At 47.7% G+C, this 15,196-nt stretch overlaps 1 protein-coding gene across 6 annotated transcripts in view; it reads left to right on the top strand.

Moving 5' to 3' along the window:
* Window positions 1–15,196, top strand: part of mpp4b (membrane protein, palmitoylated 4b (MAGUK p55 subfamily member 4)) — a 121,796-nt gene that overhangs the window by 57,061 nt on the left and 49,539 nt on the right. For all 6 annotated transcript variants that reach the window (XM_038787986.1, XM_038787985.1, XM_038787979.1 and 3 more), the window contains 3 exons: window positions 2,136–2,221; window positions 6,837–6,911; window positions 12,965–13,161. In XM_038787986.1, the coding sequence (XP_038643914.1) occupies window positions 2,136–2,221; window positions 6,837–6,911; window positions 12,965–13,161 (358 nt within the window). The remainder of the gene's footprint in view (window positions 1–2,135; window positions 2,222–6,836; window positions 6,912–12,964; window positions 13,162–15,196) is intronic.

Here is a 15,196-nt window from a genome sequence, read left to right as displayed (position 1 = left end):
ATGGCCGGCGAGAAGATGAACCCCCCCTTGCGCATGCGCGGGGATGACGTCAGCAGCCGCTGCATGCGCGGATCCACGCCGGCCGGCGGGGCGCAAATCACTCCGGCGCTGGCCTAGCCCCTGAAGGTGCGGACGCCACTCTGTCCTGCCGGGACCCCCCGCCCCGCCGGGTACGGGAGAATCCCGCCCATGTTGTGTTGTGTTCTGTACCCAATTAATTTATTTCCAATTAAGGGGCAATTTAGTGTGGCCAATCCACCCATCCTGCACATCTTCGGGTTGTGGGGGCGAAACCCACGCAAACACGGGGAGAATTGACCTAGAGCCTGGATCGAACCTGGGACCTCGGTGCCGTGAGGCAGCAGTGCTAACCACTGCGCCACCGTGTTGCGCCCTGTGTCTGTTATCTAACTGCCTTTGCCTTTCATCAATAAATCCTTTTGTTGACTACTGGAAGCCTCCAGTGTATGTCTTCAACCATCACAACTACCTACACCTCCTACTGACATGTTAGTGCTTCCACTCTACCAGAAGATCAGAAGTGGAGATGTTCACTGATGATTGAGCAATCTTTGACATTCATAATTCCTCAGATACTGAAGCAGCTCATGCCCATATTCAGCAAGACCTGCACAATGTACAGGCTTGGGCTGACAAGTGACAAGTAACATTTGTGCCACATAAGTGTCAGGTAAGGACCTTCTCCAACAAGAGAGAGACTATCACCCCATGACATTCAATGGCATTATGTTAAGAACCCCACTGATGTTAAATGTGAGGGTATCCCAAAACCCAGAAGGGTAACTTGGAAAACCCGTTCTTTGTGGTGTGTGTATTCAATTTGGTAAAATGCGAGGAAAGTTTAAAAAATATATATTTATTCTCCTCATTTTCCGCTTTTTCATCAAATATACACCCAACAAAAGATAACCAACAATAACATAACAAATACAATTAAATCCGCCAACCAGCATCTCCTTCAACATTTAAACCCAAACCTCTCCCATACATCCAAAATACAAAATAAGAAAGACCAAAAGAGAATCCACGGTCATCCCATACATGGTAAACAATAAACAATATACTCAATACACTCCCCCAACCCCCCTAATGTTCGATGGCATGCAATTCTTGAAAGTGCAGGATAAACAATGCCCATGAATCGTAGAACAATTCCATCCTCCCCCTTAACTCAAACTTCACCTTCTCGAGCGTTAAATATTTTTAAAAAATAAATTTAGAGTACCCAATTAAATTTTTTTTTCAATTAAGGGGCAATTTAGAATGTTCAATCCACTATCTTGCACATCTTTGGGTTGTGGGAGCGAAACCCACGCAAACATGGGGAGAATGTGCAAACTCCACACAGACAGTGACCCAGAGCCGGGATTGAACCTGGGACCTCGGCGCCGAGATGCAGCAGTGCACCACCGTGCTGCCCTCCCGAACGTCAAATATTCCAGCAGGTCCCCCTGCCAAACCGAGGCACAGGGCGGAGAAACGGACCGCCACCCCAACAGGATCCACCTTTGTGTAATCAGCGAGGCGAAGGCTAAGACAACTGCCCCCGTACATGCCTGTAGCCCAAGCTGGTCTGACACCCCGAATATGGAAGGGGTGGGCGGGAGGGGGGGGGGGGCTCCTCATGGACCCTCTCCAGCTAAACAAACCCCCAACTGCACCCCCAGACCCTATCCAATTGAACAATTCCCCAACCTCTTCCCACGGACCCTATCCAGCTGAACAATTCCCCACCTCTCCCCACAGACCCTATCCAGCTGAACAATTCCCCACCGCTCCCTTGGATGTTCTCCAGCTGCTCCAGCTGAACAATCCTCCACCTACTCCCCTGGACCCTCTCCAGCTGAACAATCCCCTTCCCGCTCCCCATTGATCCTCTCTAGCTGTTTTCATCTGTCCCTGGGATAAGAGGTGAAGGTGTTTGTGTGGCTGATATTACTGACTGTTCGACAACAGCTCTGTTGGAGGGGTTGGAAGCAGGAGATGGTCTGAGATGGGGGCTGTGGTGTGAGGTGGGGCCCATGGTGTGATGTTAGCTGTAGCTACTTGGTACAGTGCTAATAAACTCAATCCACTGCAACACACTGATAGACATTCGTGATCTGTTGTTTCAGGGTTGCTGTTTGCTGGGGATCAACTGGTCGAAGTCAACGGGATGCCGGTCGCTGGGTTGGAGCCTGAACACATCATCCAGTTCCTGGTAACAGTTTCTTGCAAGTTGAACAGCCACTTCCTCTCTGTTTTGATGGCTATCCTTGCTGCTCCCAGAATGACTCCTACAAAAGGCACTTCCTGAACTCCCCATAGCACTGACTGTCATCACTCAGGCCTTCATATGTCGAACTAGTAAGGCTGGATTTACGACTGTAAAGACCCTGCCAATCCTCTCCTTATGCCACATCCACACATTTCCAACAGGCGTCACTGGGGAGGTGACCAGGAGTCCTGGCCCAGCCTGAGGCCTGTTAACTCCTCTGAGTTCTGCCCTTACTTTGCAGATAAATCATTGCAGTCCTACTGAGTATGGCCTGGTCTCCGTGTCTCAATGACCCACTACCTTAAAAATATACCTCACTGGGGTTGATTATAACACCTGTACCCACTAGGCACAACTCGAGCCGGGGTCGAGGGATTGGGGGAATTTATACTCAGTTCCCAAACCAATCTGGGCAAATTAAACCAAGGTCCAAGTCAACAAAGACCTCCTTCATCGTGTGGAACAAACACCTTTGGTGTAATCAGACTTTAATCTATCAGTTCAATCTGATTAATGAGTTAGGAAGCATTATCAGTTTCCCTGCCAAGCCAAATTTGTCATGAATGGCTTCCTGAGAGGCATAATGACACAGAAGAAGGCCACTCGGCCTATCAATTTCATGCTGTCTCTCTAACCTAATTAGTCCCATTCCCCTAACCTAATCCCACACCCTGTAAGTCTATTCACCTCAAGTGCCCATACGATCTCCTTTTGAAATTATTGATTGTCTCCACTTCCACAACTCTCGTGGGCAGCAAGTTCTCCACTGCCCCCTCGCTGCATCTCTGCGACTGTCCCCTGGTCCTTGTACCATCAGCCAATGGAAACAGCTTTTCTTTGTCTACTCAATTTGTCACAATCTATCAAATCTCCCCTCAATCTCCTTTGCTCCCAGGAGAATAACACCAGATTCTCCAACCTAACCTTGTAACTAAAATCCCCTTATCCCTGGAACCAGTCTGGTAAATCTCCAAACCTTCTCAAGGACCCTCACATCCTTCCTAAAGTGCTGTGACCAGACCTCAGCACAATACTCTAGCTTAACCACAGCTTTATAACATCCCTGCTTTTGTATTCAATACCTGAAGCCCAGATTCCATAAGCTTTGCTGACAGCTCTTTCGATATGTGCTGCCATCTTCAAAGATCCATGCATATGAACCCACAGGTTCCTCTGTTCCTGAACAGTCTTTAGGCCTGTGCCATTAAGTTTATATTGTCTCGCCCTATTCCTTCAGCCAAATGCATCACCTCACACTTTTTAAAATTCCATCTGCTGCTTGTCTGTCCATTCTGCAAGCCCTTGGCTTCAGGAAGAACTGTGCCCCAGTGAGTCAGCACCTTCAGGAGAGGAGGGGATACCTGTACCCCAATGAGAATCAGCACCTTCAGGAGCGGAGGGTGACTGGTACCCCAATGAGAGTCAGCACCTTCAGGAGAGTAGGGGTCCTGTACCCCAATGAGGGTCAGCACCTTCAGGAGAGGACGGGGACCGGTACCCCAATGAGAGTCAGCACCTTCAGGAGAGGAAGGGGTACCTGTACCCCAATGAGAGTCAGCACCTTCAGGAGAGGAGGGGGACTGGTAACCCAATGAGAGTCAGCACCTTCAGGAGAGGAGGGGGACTGGTACCCCAATGAGGGTCAGCACCTTCAGGCGAGGAGGGGGTACCTATACCCCAATGAGAGTCAGCACCTTCAGGAGAGGAGGGTACCAGAGACTGCTGTTTTGTTTTATTATCTGTTTGGGTGGAGGGTTGGGGTGAAAAACTGGAAAAGGAGGGTGGATGCCAAAGGGATGAGTGAGGGGTGTTTGTTGGATGTGGCTGATGTGGCTTTTGTACATCTTGGTTATGTATTTGGCTTTTTCAAAACTTTGCTCTAAACAGTGGGCGGCACGGTAGCACAGTGGTTAGCTCTGCTGCCTCACAGCCCCAGGGACCTGGGTTCAATTCCGGCCTCGGGTCACTGTCTGTGTGGAGTTTGCATGTTCTCCCCGTGCCTGCATGTGTTCCTCCGGGTGCTCCGGTTTCCTCCCACAGCCCAAAGGTGTGCAGGTCAGGTGGATTGGCCATGCTAAATTGCCCCTTAGCATCCAAAAGGTTAGTTGGGGTCACTGGGTTATGGGGCTAGGGTGGAGGTGTGGGCTTAAGTAGGTTGCTCTTTCCAATGGCTGGTGCAGACTTGATGGGCTTAGACTTAGAACAGTACAGCACAGAACAGGCCCTTCGGCCCTCGATGTTGTGCCGAGCAATGATCACCCTACTTAAACCCACGTAACCCAACAATCCCCCCATTAACCTTACACTACGGGCAATTTAGCATGGCCAATCCACCTAACCCGCACATCTTTGGACTGTGGGAGGAAACCGGAGCACCCGGAGGAAACCCACGCACACACAGGGAGGACGTGCAGACTCCACACAGACAGTGACCCAGCCGGGAATCGAACCTGGGACCCTGGAGCTGTGAAGCATTTATGCTAACCACCATGCTACCGTGAGGCCCTCCTTCTGCACTGTAAATTCTATGATTCTACAATATACCTGTACCAGCCTCCTCGAACAGGCGCCGGAATGTGGCGACTAGGGGCTTTTCACAGTAACTTCATTTGAAGCCTACTTGTGACAATAAGCGATTTTCATTTCATTTCATTTCATTCATATACCCAAGTGAGAATCAAAATCTTTGACGACTTGATGGGGGGGGGGGGGAGAGGTCTGAGTCGCCTAAGTAGTTGATCAGGGCACTGGAAACAAGAAAGTAGGCTTTATTTTACGCAGATAGATATTGTTGGTACTCGCTCTGCAGCTTAAGGTGAAGACTGGATAGCTGTGGCAGCTTCAGGTCTCCCTATCTATCTTAATCTGCCATCAGTTAGATTGTGGATCATCAAATGTTTAGATAAATGCTGGTTCGAGATTTTGCCAGAAAGGAGATACGGGGCTTCCCAGTGGAGCCGGCCTCTACATTGCTGGAGGAGGTGCTGACGATAGGGGGACTGGAGAAGGGGTAGTATCAGCAGTTTATGGGGCTATTTTGGAAGAGGAGAAGGCACCACCGGAAGGGATCAAAGCAAAGTGGGAGGAAGAGTTGGGAGAGTATATGGAGGAGGGGGTCTGGTGTGAGGTACTCCGGAGAGTGAATGCCTCCACCTCGTGCGCGAGGTTGGGGCTGATACAGCTGAAGGTGGGGTATAGAGCACACGTCACGAGGGCGAGGATGAGCCGATTCTTTGAAGGGGTAGAAGATGTGTGTGAACATTGCGGGGGGGGGGGGGACCCCGCTAATCACATTCATATGTTTTGGTCCTGTCCAAAGCTTGGGGAGTACTGGAAGGAGGTTTTTAGGATAATTTCTAAAGTGGTGCATGTGAAACAGGATCCGGGCCCCCGGGGGGCCATATTCGGGGTGTCGGACCAGCCGGGGTTGGAAACGGGTGCGGAGGCAGATATTGTAGCCTTCGCCTCGTTGATCGCCCGAAGGTGGATCCTGCTGGGATGGAGAGCAGCCTCTCCACCCTGTGCCATGGAGGGGCGGAGGGATCTGTTGGAATACTTGACTCTTGAGAAGGTTAAGTTTGAACTGAGGGGAAGGATGGAGGGGTTCTACAATTCATGGGCATTATTCATTATGCACTTTCAAGAACTGGATAACATCGAACATTAGTTGGGAGGGGGGCGGGTAGGAGAGTGGGGGGGTGGGGGGGCTGTGTGTGTTAATGGCGACTATGGGTGATTCCTGATTCCTTTTTGTCATTTGTTTATGTGAACATGCGGGCTACTGTTTGGGGTTTGGTGGGAGGATGGGATCGTTGTTATTGTGGGGATTGACATATTTGTTACTGATTATTGTTTATTGTTGGTGGGTGTAAATTTGGGAGAAAAAGTGAAAAAGGAGAATAAAAAATATTTAAAAAAAGAAGATTGTGGATCATCACAATATAGCCAAGCAACAGTTAGTTATACAGTGGGACCGGGACAGAAAGAAAGATTTGTATTTATATAGCACCCATCACATCCACTGGACATCCCAGAGCACTCTGCAGCCAATGAAGTATCTTTTATGCATAGTCACTACTGTAGTGTAGGAAACGTAGCAGCCAATGTACACAGCAATCTCCCACAGACAGCAATTTGATAATGACCAGATCATCTGTTCTGTGAGGTTTATGAAGGGATTAATATTGGCCAAGATAGAGGGGATAACTCTTCTGTGAGAGGATTTTTACACCCACCTGTAAGAGCAGATGGGGGCCTAATGTCTCATCTGAAGGGTGTTACCTCCAACAGTGCAGCACTCCCTCTGTAGTGTACCGGAGTGTCAGCCAAGATTTTTGTGCTCAGGTTTCTGGAGTGGGACCTGAACACACCTCCTCCTGTCTCAGAGGTGAGAGTGCTAACCACTGACCTCAGCTAATAGCAGCACTCAATTAGCAGATAGAGTTGGAAAATGTCCCCCCCTCCAAAACTCACTGAGGAACTGTTATGCTCATATTGTGTATTATTTGTACCATGTGTTTGATAAAAGTGACCATTAATCCATTGTCAATTCAAATAGGCCAAGTCTGAAGCCAGCGTTGTGTTCAAGCTTATTCCAGTGTCACATCGGCCAACAAGCTCCTCTCAAAACATGGTAAGGCCTCTGTCATACCGATTATCCCTCAGAGACGAGTTTATATTTCAGGGTAGCACGGTGGTGCAGTGGTTAGCATTGCTGTCTACGGCGCTGAGGACCCGGGTTCGATCCTGGCCCCGGGTCTGTGTGGAGTTCGCACGTTCTCCCCGTGTCTGCGTGGGTCTTACCCCCACAACCCAAAGATGTGCAGGGTAGGTGGATTGGCCACACTAAATTGCCCCTTAATTGGAAAAAAAAATAGTTGGGTACTATAATTTTTTAAAAAAGAGGCAAGTTTATTTTACCGTACCCAGTGTTGAGGTGGGATTTTCGTCATCCTTGACCCTATACCCTGAATCTTTGGCTGTCTGCTATCCGACGTCCACTGTATCCCAGCACCACACATAGTCCCTTCCCGTCCACACCAATAGCTACCTGCTTCCATGCCTTGTCTTTCGCTACCCAAACTCTCTGACACTTTCATGTCCACATATTCTCACTCTATGGGTGCAGTTCAGGGAGAATGGTTCTTTGGGGAGACGAGTAGTAGTTTTGTTATTTCTGTGTATACCATTAGCCCTGCTGCCTCACGGCGCCGAGGTCCCAGGTTCGATCCCGACTCTGGGTCACTGTCCGTGTGGAGTTTGCACATTCTCCCCGTGTTTGCGTGGGTTTCACCCCCACAACCTAAAAAAAATGTGCAAGCTAGGTGGATTGAACACGTTAAATTGTCCTTTAATTGGAAAAAATGAATTGGGTACTCTAAATTGAAAAAAAAACACATTTCTGTGTATACCATAATAAATCAGTTGTTCAATTCTACCCAACCATGTGTTCCTGTTATCTCTTCCATTCAGGTTCTTCAGAAGCATTAGAGGGAACATGAGGGAAATCCTTTTACCCAGAGGGTAGTGGGAGCCTTCCTAAGTTAGTGGTTGAAGCTGAAACACTCAACTCATTTAAAAAGTACCTGGGTCTGCATCTAAAGTGTGGTAACCAGCAAGGCCACGGACCAGGTTGATCCAGGGAAATGTGACGGAAATTTTCAGAGATGGGAGGAGAAAGGAATTAGGACACTAAAAGATTTGCTTATCGGGGGTCGGTTTGCAGGATTGAAGGAGATGGGAACGAAGTATGGGCTGGAGCAGGGGGAAATATTTTGATGCATTCAGGTTTGAGACTTTGCCAGAAAGGAGATACAGACCTTCCCAGTAGAGCCGGCTTCCACATTGCTGGAGGAGGTGCTGACGACAGATGGACTGGAGATGGGGATAGTATCGGCGGTTTACGGGGCTATTTTGGAGGAGGAGAAGGTGCCACTAGAAGGGATCAATGCAAAGTGGGAGAAAGAGTTGGGAGAGGATATGGAGGAGGGGTTCTGGTGTGAGGTGCTCCGGAGTGTGAACGCCTCCACCTTGTGTACGAGGTTGGGGCTGATACAGCTGAAGGTGGTGTATCGAGCGCACCTTACAAGGGCGAGGATGAGCCGGCTCTTTGAGGGGGTAGAAGATGAGTGTGAATGTTGCGGGGAGGCCCCGCAAACCACGTTTATTTGTTTTGGTCCTGTCCAAAGCTGGAGGATTACTGGAAGGAGGTGTTTAGGGTAATCGCTAAAGTGGTGCACGTGAAACTGGATGTGGGCCCTCAGGAGGCCATTTTCGGGTTGTCGGACCAGCCAGGGTTGGAAATGGGTGCGGAGGCAGATGTTGTAGCCTTCACCTCGTTGATCGCCCAAAGGCGGATCCTGTTGGGGTGGAGATCAACTTCTCCACCCTGTGCCCTGGCGTGGCGGGGGTCCTGCTGGAATTCTTGAGGCTTGAGAAGGTCAAATTTGAACTGAGGGGAAGGATGGAAGGGTTCTACAATTCATGGGCGTTATTCATTATGCACTTTCGAGAATTGGATTACTTCGAACATTTGGGGGGGCTACTGGGAGGGTTGGGGGAGGGGGACTATATGTGTTAATGGTGACTATGGGTGATTCCTTTTTGTCATTTGTTTATGTTAACATGCTGGCTAATGTTTGTGGGGTTTGGTGGGAGGATGGGATCATTGTTATTGTTTATTGTTGGGTGTAAATTGGAAGAAAAGGAGGAGAATAAAAATACTTTATAAAAAAAAGGCTACGGACCAAGTGCTGGAAAGTTGATTAAAAGGAGGGGCTAGTTTCTCATGGCGCAGACAGAATGGGCTGAACGGCTTCTTTCTGCACGATAATGTTTCCAAAGCTTTGTGGTTCCAGATGGAAGAAGACAGACTTTGTGAAGGAGATGATTTTTCAGAAGATAAGCTCAAGAATTCACAGAATTCCTACAGCACAGAGTCTCCAGAAAAGTACCTCACCCCTCCACTACCACGCCGTATCCCAGTAACCCCACCTAACCTGCACATCTTTGGACACGAAGGAGCAATTTAGCATGGCTAATCTACCTAACCTGCACATCTTGCACTGTGGGAGGAAACCGGAACACCCGGAGTAAATCCTCGCAGACACGGGGAGAAATTGCAAACTCCACACAGAATATATTCAAGGCTGAGTTAGACAGATTTTATTTTTATAAATTTAGAGTACCCAATTCATTTTTCCAATTAAGGGACAATTTAGTATGGCCAATCCATCTACCCTGAATATCTTTGGGTTGTGGGGGCAAAACCCACAGGAGAATGTGAAAACTCCACATGGACAGTGACCCAGAGCCGGGATTGAACCTGGGACCTCAGTGCCATGATACAGCAGTGCTAACCACTGCGTCACCGTGCTGCCCCAAGAGAGACAGATCTTTGATTGACAGGAAAGTCAATGTCTATGGTGGGGTGGAGGTGTATGGGGGATGTGGGAAAATGGAGTCAAGATCACAATCAGGTCAGTCGTGATCTTATTTAATTGTGGAGCAGGTTTGAAGGGCCAAATGCCATTTGAATCCAAGTCCCTGGTGCTGTGAGGCAGCAGTGCTAACCAATATGCCACCGTGCCATCTTAACGATATCACCAGGAACCAATAGTTAATTGATGGATAACGGGGCGGCATGTGGCGCAGTGGTTAGCACTGGGACTGCGGTCCCGAGGTCCCAGGTTTGAATCCCGGCCCTGGGTCACTGTCCGTGTGGAGTTTGCATATTCTCCCCGTGTCTGCGTGGGTTTCACCCCCACAACCCAAAGATGTGCTGGTTAGATGGATTGGCCATGCTAAATTGACGTTGCCCCTTAATTGGAAAAGAAAAATAATTGGCTACTCTAATATTTTTTAAAAAAGAAAGAAAATTATTATTTTAAAAAATTGATGATGATAACATCATCTGTCCTCCCTCCGGCTGTCTCGGCTCTGGAATTCCTGGGCTCTGAAATTTCTTCCCTCTCCATCTCTCTCTTCCTTTAAGACACTCCTCAAAACCTACTTCTGTGACCAAGTCTTCAAATTAGTTATTCTCCTAGGTTGGGATTATCCAGTCCCAATGCTGCAGGTCCCACATTGACCAAGTCAGCCAAACGTTTATTGACTTTGATGAGACCAAAAGATGCTCCCGGTGGACCGGGTCAGAAAATCCCATCCTTAGATATTCTTTTTTTTAAATAAATTTGGAGTGTCCAATTCATTTTCCCAATTAAGGGGCAATTTAGTGTGTTCAATCCACCTACCCTGCACATCTTTGGGTTGTGGGGGTGAAACCCACGCAAACACGGGGCGAATGTGCATACCCTTAGATATTTGGAGAGTTAACATGGCAACTCTAGTTTTTTTACTTACACTCAACATTATCTTCTTTCTCCAAATTATATTCGTTCCCTGGAATGGGTGGTGAACTCTGAAGTGCCAATCGCTGTTCAATAATCTCATGTCGTTATCTGAAGATTGTTCACGCAATTTACACAGTCAGTCTTCAAAAGTTAATGGCACAGAGGGAAGAAGAGAATGTCTGAGCATTGTATGTGATCTTGTTGGATGGGAATCATCGGTAACAGAAGAGGAAAGAGGGGAGTGCAAGATAGGGTTGTCTCTGGAATTTAATTTGTACATCATTGGTTGGTTCAGATGTGAACGTTTGTGCGATGGCTGATGACTTGGAACAACCTTTGTATTTCAGTCAATATTTTCCCCTTTGCTAAATACTCATTATCAATATTCTGCTTCTGTTGTTCCCCAGTTCGATCCAATACCCACCTTACCCACTACCAAAAGGGAGATCAACTGCCGCTATCTTTCCTAATTAAACTTAGGAACATAAATAAGAGCAGGCATAACCACAGATCTGAACCAGAGAAGTGGGACAGAAATTTTCGGAAATGGGAGGAGAAGGGGATTAAGACACTAAAAGATTTGTTTCTTCGGGGTCGGTTTGCAGGATTGACGGAGCTGGGAGGGAAGTTTGGGCTGGAGCAAGGAGAATGTTTAGATACATGCAGGTTCGAGATTTTGCCATGAAGAAGATACTGAGCTTCCCAGTGGAGCCGGCTTCCACATTGCTGGAGGAGGTGCTGACGACAGGGGAACTGGAGAAGGGGGTTGTGTCAGCGGTTTACGGGGCTCTTTTGGAAGAGGAGTAGGCACCACTGGAAAGGATCAAAGCAAAGTGGGAGGAAGAGTTGGGAGAGGGTATGGAGGAGGGGTGCTGGTGTGAGGTGCTCCGGAGAGTGAACGCCTCCACCCCGTGCACGAGGTGGGGGCTGATACAACTGAAGGTGGTGGATAGAGCACACCTCGCAAGGGCGAGGATGAGTCGGCTCTTTGAGGGGGTAGAAAATGTGTGTGAACGTTGAGGGCGGCCCCCCCGCAAATCACGTTCGGATGTTTTGGTCCTGCCCAAAGCTGGAGGATTACTGGAAGGAGGTTTTTAGGGTAATCTCTAAAGTGGTGAAACTGGACCCGGGCCCCGGGGAGGCCATATTCGGGGTGTCGGACCAGCTAGAGTTGGAAACGGGTGCGGGGGCAGATGTTGTAGTCTTTGCCTCGTTGTTCGCCCAAAGGCTGATCCTGTTGGGGTGCAGAACAACCTCTCCACCCTGTCCCTGGCGTGGCGGGGGGACGTGTTGGAATTCCTGACTCTTGAGAAGGTTACGTTTGAACTGAGGGGAGGAATGGAGGGGTTCTACAATTCATGGGCATTATTCATCATGCACTTTCAAGAATTGGATAACATCGAACATTAGTTGGGGGGGGGTGTTGGGAGTTGGGGTAGGGACTGTATGTGTTAATGGTGTCTATGGGGAATTCAGGATTCCTTTTTGTAATTTGTTTATGTTAACATACGGGCAGTTGTTTGGGGGTTTGATGGGAGGATGGGATTGTTGTTATTGATATGGGGATTGACATTATATTAGTTACTGCTTATTGTTTAATGTTGGTGGGTGCAAATTTGGGAGAAAATGTGAAAAAGGAGAATAAAAATGTTTTTAAAAAATAGGAGCAGGCATTTGGCCCTTCGAGCCTGCTCCACAGTTCAATAAGATCATGAGTGACCTGATTGTAGTCTTGACTCTATTTTCCCGCGTCCTCCATACACCCCCCCACCCCGCCATAAATCTTGACTCTCCTGTCAGTCAAAGATCTGTCTAACTCAGCCTTGAATATATTCTATGACGCACAGCCTCTACAGCTCAGGGTGTGAGAGAATTCCAAAGCCCAGCAACTCTGAGGGAGGAAATTCCTCCTCATCTCCATCTTTACATCTCCATCTTTAATGGGAGACCCCTTATTTTGGTACTGTGCTCCTGAGTTCTAGTTTCCCCCATAAGAGGAAACAATATCAGCATCTATCCTGTCAATAAGATCGCCTCCCATTCTTTCATTTAATTTCATTTCATTTTAATTTAATTTCGTTTCATTTTAAACTCCGATGAGTAAAGGCCCACCGCTAGACCTATGCTCAGAAGCTAACCGAGTATGAGCCATGACTGTCTCTTTTAGAATTCGACTGACCTGTTGTGTATTCCCAGCATCCTCTCTTTCTTGTTCAGATATAACAGTTTCTTCTATTTCATTCTTGGTATAATTTATTTTCAACCGTTGACTGCACACTATGCACAGTTGATAACACCTGATGTAGGGCTGTTTGCAATCCCTTCTTTCCTGCAGCTTTATGTCAGAGCCCTGGTGGATTACTGCCCGCAGTATGATCCTGCCATCCCCTGTTCGGAAGCCGGCCTGACCTTCAGGAGAGGAGACATCCTGCAGATTGTCGACCAGAATGATGCACAGTGGTGGCAGGCCAAGAATATCACAACCCTCTCGAGGTGCGCAGGACTGGTTCCCTCCAACAACCTGCTGAAGAGGTGAGACGACTGTCTTTGAATGTGTAGCAACAGGACTGTGTGAAGGCACAAGTGATGCAGTATGCAGGCCAGTCCCTCTCACTGAATTACTGATAAATATAAGCAGAGATGGAGATCTTGTGGCGCAATGGAGAACATACCTCTCTTTGAGCCAGAAATCCGAGGTCAAGTCCAACTCAGGATTTGATGGCCAAGGACCATAACAGGACCAAACAGATTGAGTAACACACTGATGGCAGACGGGAAGAGTGGGAAAGATTCCTGATCAGCTATGTGATGGAAATAAAATTGGAGCCTCTACCATCACTATCCATAGCTCCAGGCCACAACATGCATGTAAAAGCATGGGATTCCACAGCAACTTGTCGCTCATAAAGCAACATGCCCCATTCTGGCTGGAAGGATTTGGGACCTGCCTCCTTGCCCTCCCCATAACGCTGTGGGTCAGATAGGCCTTCGGACAGGGCACTCCAAAAGAAAAATGAGCAGAGATGGTGGTGGCTCCCTGTCAACCCTACGACCAGGATAAGAAGGGCTGACTCACAATATCCTATCTTTAAGATGCAACAAGGACCCACCTGCACTGGAAGGTGGACCTAAAACATCATGTGGCCCTATTTCAAAAAAGAGGTGGTGAGTTCTCCCCGGGTTCAGGGCAAATATTTATCTCTCAATCAATATTGCTCCAAAAAACTTTATCAGTCAGTAAAACATTGTTTTGTGGAGCTTGCAGTGCGCCAATTGGCATTTTCTACATTATTACAATAACTACATTTTATTGGATTTAAAATGCTTTTGGACATCCTGTGGTTGTGGAAGGTTATATCAGCTGCTTGTAATCAGGCAAACAAATATATAAATACCAAGCCAAAGAAGGACATATTGGGAAGGCATCTAAGTTTAGCTGAGAGACAATAGACAACAGAACATTACAGCGCAGTACAGGCCCTTCGGCCCTCGATGTTGCACCGACCTGTGAAACCAATCTAAAGCCCATCTACACTATTCCATTATCATCCATATGTTTATCCAATGACCATTTGAATGCGTTTAGTGTTGGCGAGTCCACTACTGTTGCAGGCAGGGCATTCCACGCCCTTACTACTCTCTGAGTAAAGAACCTACCTCTGACATCTGTCCTACATCTATCTCCCCTCAAGTTAAAGCTATGCCCCCTCATGTTAGCCATCACCATCCGAGGAAAAGGGCTCTCACTGTCCACCCTATCTAATCCTCTGATCATCTTGTATGCCTCTATTATGTCACCTCGAAATTAGGACGGGTCTTCAAGGAGTTTAGTTTGGGAATTCCAGAGAGTAGACTATTTTCATTTCAGCAACCATCAAAAGAAGACTTTGAGAACGTTAACTCTGTTTCTCTCTTCACAGGTGCTGCCAGACCTACTGTGTTTATTCAGCATTCTCTGTTTGGATTTCAGATTTGCAGCATCCACTATTCCACTGTATTTTGCTTTTATTATATTTTTAGAGCACTGCTCTCATCTCTCAGAAGTTGCCAAAAGTCTTTGGAATACAGACATTTCTTTGAAATGTAGTTACTACTTATTCAACTTCCATAGCAGCCGCTTTGCCAGATACCGACATTAGCAGGGTGATGAATGACCAGTTAATCTGGGTTTCCAGAGAGCGTGGCCAAGGAACTGGAGAACATGCTACTCTTCCTCACATCGGGCTGGGCTATCTTTAACACTCACCTAATCAAAGGAAATCATCGCAATGATGGTCTTATAGGATGAACCAAACTGGTGCAGTACGGTGTTAGATACAGAGTAAAGCTCCCTCTACACTGTCCCCATCAAACACTCCCAGGACAGGTACAACATGGGGTTAGATACAGAGTAAAGCTCCCTCTACACTGTCCCCATCAAACACTCCCAGGACAGGTACAGCACAGGGTCAGATGCAGAGTAAAGCTCCCTCTACACTGTCCCCATCAAACACTCCCAGGACAGGTACAGCACAGGGTTAGATACAGAGTAAAGCTCCCTCTACACTGTCCCCATCAAAACACTCCC

This window comes from Scyliorhinus canicula, chromosome 2, assembly GCF_902713615.1.
Source record: "Scyliorhinus canicula chromosome 2, sScyCan1.1, whole genome shotgun sequence".
Taxonomy (NCBI): Eukaryota; Metazoa; Chordata; class Chondrichthyes; order Carcharhiniformes; family Scyliorhinidae; genus Scyliorhinus; species Scyliorhinus canicula.
This window is presented reverse-complemented; position numbering and strand designations above follow the sequence as displayed.